The 17,135-nt window shown below is 36.1% G+C and overlaps 1 protein-coding gene across 7 annotated transcripts in view; it reads left to right on the top strand.

The window, feature by feature from the left end:
* LOC121656678 (collagen alpha-1(XIV) chain) overlaps window positions 1-17,135 on the top strand; it is a 227,554-nt gene that overhangs the window by 41,165 nt on the left and 169,254 nt on the right. For all 7 annotated transcript variants that reach the window (XM_042011787.1, XM_042011788.1, XM_042011795.1 and 4 more), the window contains 5 exons: window positions 11,409-11,567; window positions 11,682-11,801; window positions 15,410-15,574; window positions 16,489-16,650; window positions 16,836-17,005. In XM_042011787.1, coding sequence (XP_041867721.1) covers window positions 11,409-11,567; window positions 11,682-11,801; window positions 15,410-15,574; window positions 16,489-16,650; window positions 16,836-17,005 — 776 coding nt within the window. The remainder of the gene's footprint in view (window positions 1-11,408; window positions 11,568-11,681; window positions 11,802-15,409; window positions 15,575-16,488; window positions 16,651-16,835; window positions 17,006-17,135) is intronic.

The following is a 17,135-nucleotide window of genomic DNA, read 5'->3' as shown; positions in this document are numbered from 1 at the left end:
TTTCACTTATCCTTACTTCTCTTCCCTCTAATTTCCCTCTCATTCCATCTTTTCTTGATCTTTTTTAACTGACTATTCCTATCCTTTTTAAACAAACCTCTTGTCTTTTTTCTTGTCAGTTCACTTTCTACCTTGTTTAACAGGCAGATGAATCATATTTGAATGATAACACATTATCTTTGCCAAAATTCCACATTTACTTGCTTTCCATCGTGTTTTCTCTTCCTGTAACAAGGCACTCAATTCTGTTCTTTTGCTTGTGCTAAGGACACCATCAACAATACTTAACTGGTACTTATTAAAGTAGATGTAATAAGATTATTAAGTGTTAACTGTCTCCATGGCACTGTAGGCAGAAAGCTCTTTTGCTGCTAAGGTGAACATAAAAACATTAACACATAACATCATCGTGTTTCTGTACCATGCAGCTGTACTGCAGTGACTCAAAGGAAATATTGGTTTAGACAATAGAATGCAATAGATTTTTTTCCTTTAAAAACTACCATGTGATAAAAAAACAAATACAAAATGACTACGTTTCTGTGTCTGGTAGATATAGTTATAAATTAGACTCAAGTAATTACTGCACAGAGTTTATTTGAACCTAATTAAAAGATGGAAAGCTCTCACTGCTTTACAATCAAAATCCTGACTTGAAGTCTAAATTCGGACCCTGTTCCTGTGCCCTTCATCAGATTTAATGGTAACACATGAAAGAGTCCTGTTTGATGTATAAACATTTAGCACTTTGGTTTTCTATGTTTCTTATTTTTTAATTTAAGAAAGTTCCTAATCCTGTGGAAACTTATTTGAGAATGCATATCTCATGATTTGGAGCTATATTTATATCAAAAGTCTTCAAGTGAAGAACAATAAGATTATCTCTGCTTTGTAGAGACATTTATTTTTAATTCAATCATAAGGACATTTGTGTAAATTGTGCCTTCAGTATTTCTCCAGACGAGATTGAATGACGAAGTAAAGAAACCCTTTATGGAGCTAAACAAAAAGTTTCCATCAGTGTTTCCATCTATTGTATTTACAATATATGTGTTTTTTTTCATGGCATTAAAATTACTTGATTGTTTTTGCTTTTTGTCTAAATTTAGAGCTTTTTATTTAGTACAGTTAATGTCACAGTGACTTAAGACTGTTTTCCTCCTGACTTTTTCCTTCCTTGTTTTGGTATCACAAACACACATCATGCATATATACAAGTGTCACTGTAGTTTTTAGCTTTGTTCTCTGCTGCTACTGGGTGTGTAACATTTGTGTGTGTGTGTGTGTGTAAACCCAAAAGGATTCCCAGTGGCTTAGTTTTTTTCAGTCCTGCGAGAGTGCTCATTAAAGAATGTCAAAATCTTCTTTTCTTTTTTCTTCTCTTTGATCACTTACACACACATACACCATTTTTAATCTGCACCTCTTTGCAGTTTTGTGTGAAGAACGCTGTAAATTTATTCCCCAGAGGTTCTTATATTCCCTAAAGATCATCTTAAGACCTTGCAGGAAACACGTTGGTGACAGACTTGTAATCAAATGCATGGCTGACTTAGCGAGGACTAATAATACTGTCTGACAAATCACACTTCAGCAATACTGTACTCAATGTAATTAATCTGGATCGACTCAGAAGGACTCAAAGTAGGTCGAAACTCAGCACAAACTGCAGGATGGACAAGTTGAGTACCTAAGCATTACCTCCGAATTTTCTTTATGGTATACCTTTTATGAAAAGGGGGATTTTATAAGTTTGAGTATTTCCTCTCATTATCCATTCATCTGAAGTTCAAAGGTCATCTTCCGTAGTTTGGAATCAGCCTTGTGCAATGTCTGCTAAAGCATCAGCCTTGACATGTTGGTACCAGAAATGCTTATAGATGGTCTTGGTCATAATTCTGTTAAGAGAGGAGTACATTTGTTGCAGAAGGTCTTATTGAGTCTTGGCAAGTGCTGAAAATCATAGGAAGATAATGATCTCAAACATCTGTCCAAAGTGGTCAAGAAAGCCAAAGAACAATAGTAATCTAACGGATTGTGTTAGATTTGAAGCCTTTTAGTCTCTGAAGAGAACTAAAGACCAGACCTGTAAATAACCTCAAGAGGAGTTTGTACAAAAGTCAAATGCCGACATGCAGAAAATATCTTTGTCTGATGTTTTATGTCATTTGTCACTTGTTTAACTCATTTCCAGCCAAAGAAAAACTACCAGTCATTTGAACCTTTACTGTAAAACAGTTATCATGCTTATATTAGATAAAAGAGTGAGGGGACACATTTGTGACAGCCAATCAGAGCTTTTAGACTTTTTGATTTATTTTATACTGGTTCCTCTTTTAGAGTTGGGTCTTGCTGGAGCTTTCTTCCTGTTAAAAGGCAGAATTCCTCTGCAGTGCTGCTTTGAGCATGCTTTAGGATGGGGGACTGAAAAGAAAAATGTTTGCAAGTTTACTTGTAGGCTTCTTTTTAAAGAACTGGCCCTGTATAAACAACATTTGACTAGTTATAATGAATTTGATTTAATTGTGGTAAACTTGTATTGCATTTAATCAGATTTAATTGTACTGCATTTTTAAATTCATTAAGATGCCTTTTGTTTTTTAATTAGAACTACACAAATTCACTGAGTTGAATCGATTTTACTTCACAGAATCAGTTCTGTGAAGTTTGAAAGAAATCTTTTTCACAGAGGAGATTTTGTGGTAGCAATATACCTATCAATAAAAAAATAAAATGGAAACATAAATATATGGAGTTATGTTAACACTTTAAATCACACGACTGTGATTTTAAATAAATTAAATACCAGAACATGCATCCTTTCATGGTATAATGACCTGCTATTTTTATTTCTCCTCAGCTGGAGCCAATTTTCCCAGCTGCACAGGTCAGATTTTTATCTTTAGACGTGTCACAACCACTGCTCATCCGATTGGTCGTAACCCTGCTGTTCAGGCATCATTTTCACTGCTTAATTGGAGCAATCGCATAGCTTTGATGTCAAGCTGAGCCATTTTTGTGTCATTATGGATTAAGTTATAGCATCTTTTTGTTTAAAAAATAGTCTGTGGATAATTGTTTCATTGGAGCAGAGAGATGTCCTAATTTGATTTCTTATACACACTGATTACTTCAACTGCCCATGAGTGTGTGATATATCGTTTGGAGGCTGGAGCACAAGCTGCACTGAATTTTGACCAACTGAGGTACTGAGCTCTGCACTCTCCAGAAGACACATTACACCTTTCTCGTAACAGCTTCTAAAAGTCATAGCTATTTAAAGTTACACAGAGTTAGATTTGCAAGGTGAAAAATGGCATCTTTGAAGAAAATTGCATCAAATTGGCGTGCAGTTACCCCAGACATTGGATTATAGCTTACTGGATGCAACCAGGTGTCCTGCTTTTCAGGCATTTACATAAGAAATATTTACTTCCATGTAAGTTTCTGCAGACTGTAACTTAAAAGCAAACTTTTCCAATTACTTTCCCTGGTCTGAGGCTTGATGGAAATAAGTGGGAAATAGAAGTGGGGATGCAAGACTGTTGAAACTATGTCACTGAGACATGATGTAAACATGAAGCACAAATTAGACTTCAAAGGAATATGGCACTAAACAGCTTTTACACTGGATGCAGACTCAATTTTTCTTAATCTTGAAGTGCTTCCACTACCAAGACAGGGCTAAAAGGAGCCTCAATTTATGAGGTATATTTTACATGTTCAGATATATTTTGTACCATGCTAAGATGCATTAATATGATTTTACCTGTGAGCTTGTCCTGTAGGTCCATCTAGTTTGGTATTTCCTCCATACTGCAATTGCAGCTACTCAACATCCTGAAAGACTGAATTTACTAAACAAAGAAACAAACAATGCATGATTCATTGTACCACATCAAATTTTCTATGTTTTTTGGAAATACATTCACCAATCACTTCATTAGGTACACATGCTCAATTGTTGTTAACACAAATGGCTAATCAGCCAATCATATAGCAGCAACTCAATGCATTTAGACATGCAGACATGGTCAAGAGGACTTGCTCAAGTTCAGACCGATCATCAGAATGGGGAAGATAGGGGATTTAACCCTTTGGTATCAGATGTCCTGCGGGGTGGGGCGTGACATATAAATATGTATTTTACTCCATTTCCCTTCCAAGTACTTGCACATGTTACACATCATTGGAAAGTTAAGACTGTTGAGATTGGAATGTATTTATAACATTCCAGGCTACAATCATGACTAGGATTCAGTAAACACTTATTTTGGACTGATGGCCAATGTAGTGTCTCTTTAAAGCCATATCATACTCCAGTAGCAGGTCCTGTTACATCAGCAAGGGTTCAGTAAAAGTAGTCCAGTGAAATAGCTGGTCTACAACAATTCTTTTACCCATTAAAAAACCTGTTTCACATTAAAATTGCAGAATTTTAAGGGGTTAAGTGACTTTGAATTTGGCATGGTTGTTGGTACAAGATGGGCTGGTCTGAATATTTCAGTATCTGCTGATCTAGTGGGATTTTCAATATTTCTGGGGTTTAAAGAGAATGGTCTGAGAGAAAATATACAGAGAGTAGAAGTTGTCTGGACCAAAATGTCTTGTTGATGTCAGAGGAGAATGCACAGACTGGTTGGAGATGATAGTTACTCAAGAGTTACTGAAATAACCGCTGGTTACAAGCAGAGTATGCAGAACACCTTCTCTGAACCCACAATGCATCCATTCTTGAAGCAGATGTGCTACAGCAGCAGAAGACCGCATCTGGTGCCACTTCTGTCAGCTGACAACAGTAAACCAGGGCTGCAATTCACACAGACTCAACAAAATTGGACAATAGATGATGGGAAATGTGTTAATAGAATTAAGAACAAATCAGAATTTTCTCAAACCTGTCTTTTATATGAAAATAATAATTAGGTAAGGTAAATAATTAATTAATGCAAATATAAAGTGAAACAAGCAAGACTTTGAAGTACCTTAAAATCACTAGATTTTTAATATTTCACCTGAAGACATTTGGACTGGTGGCACTTAATCGTACAGCTACTATAGAAATGTAGCTTAGTGAAATAAGATTATTTTTTCTACCCGAGAGGCACTTTTCAGACATTCTGTACCTGTTTTAATCTCACTGCAATACGCTATGCTAATTGTGCTATTATACACTATCAACATAGTGTATTACAATGAGAATAGTTACATTTGTAATGTCGAGACCAAGTTAAATTATTTAATTGAAATAGTCTAAATCCTTAATTATATTGACAGATGATCCTATAAACTTTATTTATGGTTTTCTGATTTGTGATGTTTTGACTATGGCAGGTTTTCTGGGAAATATATATAAATTTTAATTATGTTTAATGTATTTAAAGGTGAAACTAAAAAAGAAAAATATCATGCAATACTTAATTTATTTCAGCAATGGTTAATTAAATAATTAATTAAAAAGCTAAACTAATTCATAGACTTATTATATGCAAAGTGAGATATTTCAAGCTTTTTTCGTTATAATTTTGATGATTATGGCTTAAAGCACTTAAAGCTTATGAAAACCCCAAAATTAAAATCTATATTTTCATTTTTGGGTTTAAAAATTAAATTTCTCAATAGTGTGAAAAGGTTCAATGTTGTAGCCTCTACTTTGACCAAAACAATCTTAAAGCATTTTAAAGACACAATCCTTATCAGTCCAAGTATAATCTAATTCGATCCAATCCACTGTAATTTCTTATAATCCAGTTAATCCAGTCAAGTCAAATGTTATGATTTAGTCATATATTGAGCAACAAATTGTTATATTTCCAAAGTATATTGGGTTTTACAGGTGAATAACTTCAAATACACTCTTTTAAACCTAAATAATTTATTTATTTCACTTAGACAGCGTATGAATATGTTTGGGTTCAGTCCAAATATTTTAGGCTGTTATTTTAGGATTTCAAAAACACTTGACTTTCTTCACAATTTTCTAAAACATAAAAGATGATGTGACATTGAAAATGATACTTGCGGTCTTTTTCTCCACATCAATGACTGAGTGGAATTCATATGAGCTGGAGATTAACAAATTTTCCACAAGCTTTTGTGCCACAGTTGGAAGATGGAATCAGAGGGACCTGACCTCTGACTTCATGCCATGAAAATTAGTATGAGTGTTCATAGATATATTGCAAACAGCCCTAAGGTGGTATAGTTCACCTTTGACTTGGCAGTTATTGGCTCTGCAGTTGCAGCTCTTCTCTTGTCGCCTTAAGCTTTTGGCTTGGAACCATATATTTCCCTTTAAGCACAAAACTGCTTAAAGTTTAAACCCGTGACATAAGCTTTTGGGATCATGGCTTTTATGCATAAATAGTAGCAGCTATGACATACAGTTATAAATGGAAAATAAAGGGTAATGAAGCATGAACACTGAGGAAAGAATCTGACGTCTCTGTAAATTGTTTTCTTCATGTCCAGTGGAGGTAATTGAACTCTTAACCCTAACATGTTTAATTGCTTTTGGAGTTTCAGTATCCCGGCTGAGGCTGTACCTACCTGTTAGCCCTGCACACAGCCATGAATATGAATGAGAAAACCTGCAAAAAGAAAAGACTGATTATAATATTGTTTGCTCTTATTCAACGTAGGTCACGCTCTCTGCTTCATACCTCTGACATTCACTGGCTGAGGATGTGACTTAGACTTGTGCCACTTTGACTCTTAAACCTGCATAGAAGCAGCCCGCGGAACCATTTTGCTAATGGCTATGCAGTTGAAGAATCTGTCTTGAACTGCATAACTTTTAGTTTTTCCTTCCTTCATCTGTCCACATTTCCCTGATTTCTGCAAAACCAATTCTTTTCCAAAGGGCTTTTTTGTCTTTGCCAATTTAGAGAAGTTATCTCCTTATTTTTAATTACCAGAGAGGCAGACTTTTCGGTCTGTGCTTTCCTCATGTTCATGTCAGACAGTTTCTAAAATGGATTTAACAATGACAGAAACGTGACTGCAAGTGGCATTATATTGCAAATCTACCAACAAATGGCTCCTATTAAGAAATAAAGCTTTCCTCTTCACTTCAGGTTTAAGCTGCTAAAAAATGTGACAGATTATCTACAGCTTGACTGTATGCAGATTTATTGACTAAAGACCTAATAAACAAAAATGACAATGCTGTCAAACTTTGACAGTGTCATTTGTAAGAAAACTGAGTGAAAAAAAATGCAATAGTTCAAAGTTACTGTTTGACTTTTAGATTAATCTTTACTGTTTATTCTTTTTACAAATTCTGTAAAAAAGATATATGTCTTTCTCCCTCGAAGGACGGTTTTTGTTTTTGAATCATACATCATTTATAATGCTTCATAATTGTCTCAAATTGTGAATTTAATCATAATTCTGTGTCACAAATTCCTGCTTGTACTGCGATAGCTCCCCTGCTTGTGAGTCAGTTATGTCATTAAATACATGGACTGAATGTTGAAAAGAAGTTATGAATTTATATGTCTTTAAATTTTTTTAATTTTTTTTTATGTTTTCAGTCAATATGTAATAGATTTTAAGGACAAAGGTCGAGGGTTATGTCATAGGTTATCATGACAGTAGAAACAGTTTAGGTGGATCTGAATGAATTCAAGGCATTCCCAGCCAGTCAAAAGACATAATGTCTGCAGGATACACTGCACCACCTTCAGGTGTTCCTTCCTGCCTGAAACACTTTACCTCAGCGATACTGGAAGGCATCATAGCTGGAAGCCTTGATCAACTCCATTCTTAATGCGGAGGAGCAGTAACTCGACTGTCCTTCCTTGAACAATAATCCCAGACAGCCTAGAGGGTCACAATTTGGTGTAAACAACATGAAAGCATAGATGCAATTTGCTCTGTATCAATGGTTCAGGTTGGTGGTGGTGTTGTAATTGTCTGGAGAGTTCCTTTCTACACTTTCAGTCCTTTAGTATCACCTGAGCATCATTTTAACACCACAGCCTCCCTGAGTATTGTTGCTGGCCTTGTCCTTCCCTACAGCACATCCATCTTTTGATGGCAAGGATTTGCTGCATTTCTCTATTTTACATTACAGATAAATTATTCTTTTTTTAATTTGAGTTCACTGCTGGATGTTTCTGAAATGTCACTCTAGCCTGTTACAGAGAGACTCATTCTATTCCAATTTCTATAGTGCCCAGAGATTTTCAATTTGATCTTATAGTTGTTGCTGGCTGAATTTGGAGGTGTTTTGCTTGATAGAAATGTGGTAAAGGAAAGGAAGAAGAAAGAGGCCTACTTGCTAAAGGATCCAATTTTACTTGAGTCTGGTCTGATTTTTTTTTTGACGTATTTTTGTCAGTTGCTATGTCATTGTTTTGTTGCAGTTATATAATAAAAACACACGGCTGCATTGCTTTTATTCTTGTGTTCATTCTCTGCTGAGAAGACTACAGAATGTATACAGAAATATGTAAACTAGCACACAGTAAAATGACATTTTTCTGAATGAAGTTGATCCTGAAATAGGTTTAATTTTCTGCATTACTCACCATACAAAGCAACAAATCTTCAATGTCAAGCATTAGGTCCCATTCTTTGTAGCTGAGTGGAATATTTACATACCTCATGTTTAACTTCTTTCACCTGCACACTCAAGTTGTGTTTGAAAGCAGTTCACAAGTTTGTCATATACACTGAGGACGGTTCAAATTCCAACACTGTATAGACTTGTAAGAAGTGATACCCCACTTAGTTCTTGTCAATGATGAATGAAATGACTGCCGAAGAATGGCCTTGCCACCCCGCCAAACACTCACTCACATGAAAACACACAAGGCACTGAAATGTTTAAACATGCTGCAGCCTGAAAAAAATCCTCTCTTATATATGTAGGATAAAAAATTGTGCAAGTAACTGCAGTAAACACAGAAAAAGGCTCATATATACAACTTATAGTAGCAGCTTTGTCAAGTATTTGTCAAATTAACAGTTTATTTGTGAGGGAAACATAACCCTCATACACATAAGTGGCTTTTAGTTTAGGTAAAAGTGTTGTAGGCACAATCACCAAGGTTGGTGGTAACATTTAGATGAACATTTTCTTAATGTATTTACTGCCTTGCTACATTTTTTGTGTTTTTGTAAGCATTATGTATTCAAGGGAAACTATTAGGTGCACAGGGTTTAGTGCTATGACACCACAGTGGTGGTTTACACATTGGTAACAGGAAAAATTGTAATAACTGTTTAGCACAGCTGATGGAAGTAAAGATTATTGTATACGTTATTGTTTTCTGCCATTTCAGAAGGAACATTGTGAATAGAAGGTGCACTGGCTGTCAAGTCTGGACACACCTTCCTTTTCGTTTTCAATGACTTTATGTGTCTGGACTTCCTTAAATGGGACATTTAGTCATAGTGCTGAACAATATGGCCTAAGGATAATATTGTGCTTTTTTATCCCCAGTAAACACAATTGTTTTGAATTTTTTTCTTGTTGTTTGTTTGTTTACAAAAGTAAAGAAATAAATGATAAACAAGTAGAGAAAAAGATGTTTTTTGTTTTTCATTACACTCTACTAAGTATGAATGAACTTTTTTTTAATATGTATAGTTGTGAGGTAAGAATTAATAGAATTTCATTTTACTTACCACAAAAGGAAAAAAGAAAGAAAAAAAACAACAGAATTGATTTTTGTAATCAGTTTATCACTCTTGAAAGCTTTCCAACATATGGCTAACATTTTGAAATGGCTGAACTCAAGCTAGTTCTGTTCCCCATACAAGAACTAAAACTAAACTAAATCTAAGATAATGTACTGTCTTCAGCAATAACTAGTAACTGGATTTGGTTTGTGAGTAAGAGAAATAATTCTGGAACAACTTCTGGCTCAAATATGTGATGCTGCCTGGTTTTTATCTTGCAACTGGTCACAACGGAACCCGGCAACTCTGTTTCTACCCAGACATTAAGAGTGTATTCTCCAATCTCAGCTGTAGCACGCTTGAAATTTTGAATGAGAAACTGTGCAGTTTTGTGTGGCCCTTCCTGCCAGCACGGTGTGGTTACTGCCGCTCAGTTTTAGTTGCAAACAACACACACTTCACAAACAGACATTAGCGGGAAAGGTGAGGGCAATGGGGACCTCTCACACCCCTGTTTTCTAGGCGCCACCAGGGGCGGCTAGAGGGAGGTGGTTGCCTCAGGGGCTGGGATCCAGGCTGGCTACGCTGATGGGGGTGCTGCTGACCCTGGTGGGGTGCCCAGTCTGCTGCATCTGGGTGGGGTGTTTTGAGGGGTGGCCGGATTCGGTTATTTTTATTTATTTATTCATTTTTTTAGGAACTCCTGATGATTGTCAGCTTAGTTTAGCTGTAAAAGCTGTAAGTTTCTCTGTTGTATTTCTGTACAGGTGTAGCTGTTGGTTGTCTGGTGTTAGGTTGGATTGAACTTTCACTTCTACTTTCCTTTTACTTTCTTCATTATTCTTCTTTTTTGTCTGTCCCCTCTGGTCAGGTCCAGCAAGATTCCATAAATTTAATAATTAAAAAAAAAAAAAATAAAATAAACAAGATAAAAAATAATAAATAAATAAATCATAATTAGATTATCAAGAGGAGCCTTATACCTATAAAGCTCCTTATGGCAAAGCAAACTTGTTTGGAACAACACAGCAGTCAGACCATCATTCTGCTGCCACAATGCTGGACAGTTTAAAAAACAAAACTAAGCAGTTAAACATGTTTTCACATGGGTTACTGAATCAGTGCTTTTTGGTTATATTAATAGTTTAGTATCGGAGGGACTACTACGATTAAAGATGAACTGCCCTAAAGACTGCAGTGTTTTGTTCTGTGGCCCAAGTATAGAGAGTTTCCTGTGCTGCGTATGAACGATAATTGGCTGGTGGAAATATGGCCACTTCCTAATTTGGCTGGCCTTTGGCTCACTGTGAGCTGGACTTGCTTTTGTAAATGAACTTCTGTTTCCTCATTAGAGTCTGCTCTGTTTTATCACCCAGTAAACTGTAGAGACAAACACAGTAGTGTGTTATTTTTCATCTGCTAAAAGTTAGTGCCTTGCTCCTCTAGGGTTTAATTATACTGTGTTGAACAGAATTAGAATTAATGAAACACTTTGTAATACTTTTGGACAGAAGCTGCACACCCAATGTCCTACTTTTACCTCTGCAGATTTATCACATGTGCGCTGTGGGCTGCTATCTGCAAGTTTTATATCTTTTCCAGCCTGATTCATGAACTTTCAGATATTCTTTTTCCCCTTTTGGATATTCATTACTAATTATCCTTTTATTCTTGTTCTTGAAAATATAAGTTGTGCTAAAACCATCTAGGCAGGAGGCATTGTTTTTATTTTATTAAAACTAAATGTTTTCTTGTATTTTTTTCCATTATATTTAAAGGTGAAGAGGGATTCCTGTGTAAGACTCCAGCTGTAGCAGACATTGTGATTCTGGTGGACGGCTCCTGGAGTATCGGTCGCATCAACTTCAGGCTGGTTCGGACCTTTCTGGAAAACCTTGTCAAGGCCTTCTCTGTGGAGTTTGACAAGACGCGGATTGGTGAGGATATTTTGGAGCAAATTGTGCAATGTTTCTAGATGAAATTGAATGAAATAACTTTATTAAAAATTCCTGTGAAGTAGTAGCTAAGCGTGCTTTCATTTATGCTCCCAGGCCTGGCTCAGTACAGTGGAGACCCCAGGATCGAGTGGCATCTGAATACTCACACCACAAAAGAGGCTGTGATAGATGCTGTGAAAAACCTGCCGTATAAAGGAGGAAACACATTGACAGGTAGGCCGTCTAACAAAATCCCAAACCCCTTTCTATTTATTGTAGTTCAGACATATCAGATGTAGAATTATGCAAGTAGATTTTATTTCTATTTTCGAGTTGCAGATGCATCCGTTTTGATTTAGCCACGTTATTTTTCCAGACTTTTGATAATGCTAATGCATTACCAGTTTAATTTGTAAATCATAACACAATTTAAACAGGAAATCATTTGCATATAACATTTTTGAAACATCAAAAATTTAGTAATTAGACTTTTTATTCTTTTACATTAATAGTATTGAACCAGAGTAGCTATTATATTACTTTTTTGACACTTGGCTGATTTGTCACAATTTCTTTTTAATGTACTTATTTATTTTGTTTTTTTTTTTAAGCAAAATTTGTAAAATTCATTGGTCAGAAAGCTGCAGAGTATTTATTTATTCATTTTTACTTTAAGTAACCAGTGTGAGCTTTTCAGTTTAATGAATTAAGATTTTACAAATAAGCTAAAAGCTACTCAGAAAGGAGAACAGCAAATTTTTCACCAGCTAAAACATTTAAAACATTAAAGATCACAGCAGTTTAAATGAGAACTTTGTGGTGGATTTTTACACTTGATCTCTGTTGCATCAGTCAGTTAACTTTTGTGTAGAACATCCTTATGGTGTGAATCCAGTCTGTGTAACCGACTCATGTAAGAGTGACACACTTGTGACACACACACATGTTTGATGTTTGAGTTGTTTAAGGTACTAAAATCTTCATTCTTCTTAGCTTTTTCTCACCTTTGGAAACCTGATTCTCCAAACTTGAGACAGCTGCCTACTGCAGACGAGACTCTGGCTATTCCCATAATAACAAACACAACCCAGCTTAGAAATCCAAGTATGATAATCTTCCTTTAGGCAGTTTCTGTCTGTCGGTTGGAAAATCCCTGCTGTGATTACTGGGTACAGCTTAATTCAGCTGCTAATTACATGATCAAACTCTGGAGACAAAAACTTGCTCCTATTATGGTCAAGTCATTGTGACACTTGAGGAGCTGTCTTAGCTCTACTTTTTTTTCTGCTCTCGCTGCACCTCAGAAAGGGACTGCGAGGTCCAATCAAACTGTCATCCAGGATTTTACTTACCTGTACAGCATTTCTCCAGAAATTACTAAGTGGTTCTAACTTTTTCTCCGTAATTGTAGATGTCACTTTGTTGAGCCGAAAGACAAAAAATGTGTTTTCTTCTGGCCACTGGGTTGATTTAAAGTAATTGCTTAGTTTTTTCTTTTTTTTTTTATCATAGCTTAGGTCTGCTTCCCATCAGAAGTGTTGTTGGGATCTTTTAACACTTTTGTTTTAGACCAGCACAAGAATCGTCACCGTTAAGTTCACCAATTTTGAGGTATTTTAGTGTAAAATTTATTTAGAGTTCAGTTTTCCAGTCAGGTCTATTAGTTGATTTTCAAAGCATTAAAATAAAATGAATCAAAATTTACTTGCTTACTTTTGCATTATTGTGGTTTAATTCAGCTTCAGAAGTAAAAAGATGGGACAAAATTATATTTATACATTGATGAAGAAGTCATTGACCTGACTGATTACAGCTAACATGTTTCTTGATTTACCGTCCCTCAGCTCTCAAACTTTCTGACATGATTTTAAAACGTGTCACACTGTTAACTTTGTTCATTATACGTCCAATGCCATCCTCTTCTTCACCTCTCCAACTCTTCTGTCATCAGAATATACCATTCTTTTCTTCTTTACTCATCCTGTTTACTCATAAAAAGAATGTCATCTTACACTAACCAAATATTCATTTATTGATAATTTGATAATTGAAAATCAAAAAACAACACATAAAATCTACTAACGATTTCAGCAACTTCACGTGTTTACTTACAACTGATCTTTGTTTAGATTTTTAAGCCTACAACTTTAGTCATAGACTAAAAGAATTGGCAATTGTTTATATAATTATATATATAAAAAAAAATATATATAATTTGTCCCCTCGCCCTCCGTGGGCGGTCTCTCATCCATCCAAGCTCGGGTCCTCTACCAGAGGCCTGGGAGCTTGAGGGTTCTCTGCAGTATCTTTGCTGTTCCTAGGACTGCACTCTTCTGGACCAAAATGTCTGAGCTTTGTCTTGGGATCTGCTGTAGCCACTCTTCCAGTTGGGGTGTTACTGCCCTGAGTGCTCAGATGACCACGGGCACCACTGCTGCTTCTCAAGTTCTTCTTTCAGGCCTTGGTAATTCTCCAGTTGCTCATGTTCCCCATTGCCCTCACCTTTCCCGCTACTGTTTCCTGATGTCGCTTGGTATTGCGATGTCAACCACAACGGCTTTCCTCTGCTGTTTGTCCATCACCACAATGTCCGGCTGGTTTGCCATTACCATTTTGTCAGTCTGGATCTGGAAGTCCCACAGGATCTTAGCTCGGTTATTCTCTACCACCTTCGGAGGTGTTTCACACCTTGACCTCGGGGCTTCCAGTCTATACTCCGCACAGATGTTCCTGTACACTATATCAGCCACTTGGTTATGACGCTCCTTGTAAGCTTTCCCTGCCAGCATCTTACACCCTGCAGTTATGTGCTGAATTGTCTCAGGGGCCTCTTTGCACAGTCTGCACCTGGGGTCTTGTCTTGTATGGTAGATCTGGGCCTCTAGTGCTCTGGTGCTCAAGGCCTGCTCCTGTGCAGCTATAATCAGTGACTCTGTGCTGTCTTTCAGTCCAGCCCTCTCTTGCCATTGGTAGGATTTTTGATATCAGCCACTTCAGTGTGTGTGTATATATATATATATATATATATATATATATATATATATATATATATATATATATATATATATATAAAATGGCAAATTGAGGGTGTACTAGGAGATGCAACAAACTTTTCACCTGGTGACAAAACATACCCACAAGCTAGTCTAGTGCAGCAAGACTCCCGTGTCCTGACACATCTGCTGCCAGTGTTGCTACTGTAACAGAAAAGGACTCCTCAGCTTTAGCCTCAGCTTCACCTTGTATCCATATTCTTCCTTTTTATCTCAGGTAAAAGCTAATTATATTTTTGATTTTTTTAGCTACATTCAACACATCCAAAATCATATACTATAAACTTTACATGTGTTTTTTTACATTGTTTAAATGTTTAAATTGTCTTACCCTTTTTTTTCATTATCCAAATCCACCCCTTACTGCTTTCTTTTCTTGTACTTAGTCTACCTTTTCTACACCACTCAACCACTGCCTCATTTTTATTTCTCCTTTATTTCATCACCTTCTTTCAAATTTCACTCCTCATTCAGCTGCACTTTTTTCAGGCATTACACAAACCACACCATACATGCTAAAGTAAACATTCAACCAATGGGTGTATGATGACATTGAATAGTGTTGAGGGGAAATGTAGTGAAATATATATATATATATATATATATATATATATATATATATATATATATATATATATATATATATATAGATAGATATATATATATATATATATATAGATAGATATATATATGTATATATATATATATATATATATATATATGTATATAAACAAAAAATAAAAAATTGAAATAAAGTTACCCATACCTCACTGTATCCTATTTTTCCAGGTTTGGCTCTGACCTTCATCATGGAGAACAGCTTCAAAGTAGAGTCTGGCTCCAGGCCTGGTGTTCCAAAGATAGGAATCCTCATCACAGATGGGAAGTCCCAGGATGACGTGATCCCCCCTGCACAGAGCCTGAAGGATGCTGGGATAGAACTGTTTGCAATTGGTATGACTTACCGCTATTAACAGTAATTGTGAAGTGGAAAGACACAAAAAGTAATATTAACTAGTGGTGTAAAGAAGATGCACAGATATTGGTTCAAAACGTTTTCAGAACTCTTCCATACTTAAAAAGCCAGACCCCTGTATTTTATTTATTTAGAATCATCCTAAGGACATCACAAACTGATTCAAGAGGAACATTAAAATAAGAAAACATCTTTCTTTATGTTTAGAGAATTTAAGTTTTTGTTTTTTTTATTTACTAGTCATTTGACAGAAAATGTTAACAGCTTTAATTATTGATGATCAATTCACATCTTCATAGAGCAAAAGTACCAAAGGTCTCAGGATATGTAGATTTGTTGCTATTTTTCTGCTTTTACATTATTGTGAGCTGAATACATTTTGATTTGGGAGATTTGATAACTTAAAAGGTGAGAGCCTGGTCCCTGGGAAGATGTAATAGAAAAGCTTTCTCTTTAATGAAATCTCAGTTGGCTTTGAAAATATGGATTTACATATTATAAGTTACAATCTCAAACAGGAATTTAAAAAAATATTTTTTGTGTTGGATTGATCGAGTTAATTTAGGTGAGTGGAAATGAAATGAATTATCTGAAAGGAAACTAAATACTGTACAACTTTGTGTTATGCAACCGATGTGTTGAATTATGGTTTTATAAGCTTTGTTTTTAAGCAGACCATGCTATCTGGACAAAGAAATAATAAAAAAAAGGTTGGGTTTTATGCAAATGTTGGTTCTTCAATCAGAAATATGACAAATATGTCTGCCTTTTAGCTAAGTTAAAAACTGCCTGTATTTGTCTGTGTTGCATCATGAGAGACACCTTTCATGCTTCCTCTCCCTGCAGTCTGATCACTGCGTTCTCTCCTCTTCGTCTCTTCGTCACTCCTCAGGTGTTAAAAACGCCGATGAGAACGAGCTGAAGGTCATCGCTTCTCCTCCTGAGGAAACTCACGTTTACAACGTGGCAGACTTCAGTGTGATGAGTGACATTGTGGAAAGTCTGACTAAAATCATCTGTGATCGCGTGGATCAGCTTGACAAACAGATCAAAGGTTGGAAATTGGATCTCAAGTGTTATCTGCAAAATGACAAACCTATGAGCTTTTGGTAAAATCTGTAAAGATCAATGCCCTTTAAGATTTGAGATAAAGATGTAAAGTCTACACATTGAGCTGTTTTTCCTCATTTATATTCACAGTGATAGAGGGAATACTTTTGTCTGATTAATCACCTGCAGGTGGTGGAGATCCAGCCCCTATTCCCACCTCTGTGGCTCCACCTCGTGACCTTGTGACATCTGAGATAACGGCTCGCAGCTTCCGAGTGACTTGGACCCATGCGCCAGGCCAGGTGGAGAAATACCGTGTGGTTTACTATCCCGCCAGCGGAGGACAACCAGAAGAAAAAGTATCTGGGATTTTCTTCCATTTAAATTTTAAATGCAAATTTTACTTTACTCCTCTTCTGTCTTCTCACTGGTTGCTCAGAACAGTTTTGAAGCTTCCTTTTAATTATTCTGCCACAGTGAGGAATGATG

Source organism: Melanotaenia boesemani, chromosome 17 (assembly GCF_017639745.1).
Source record: "Melanotaenia boesemani isolate fMelBoe1 chromosome 17, fMelBoe1.pri, whole genome shotgun sequence".
Lineage (NCBI taxonomy): Eukaryota > Metazoa > Chordata > Actinopteri > Atheriniformes > Melanotaeniidae > Melanotaenia > Melanotaenia boesemani.
This window is presented reverse-complemented; position numbering and strand designations above follow the sequence as displayed.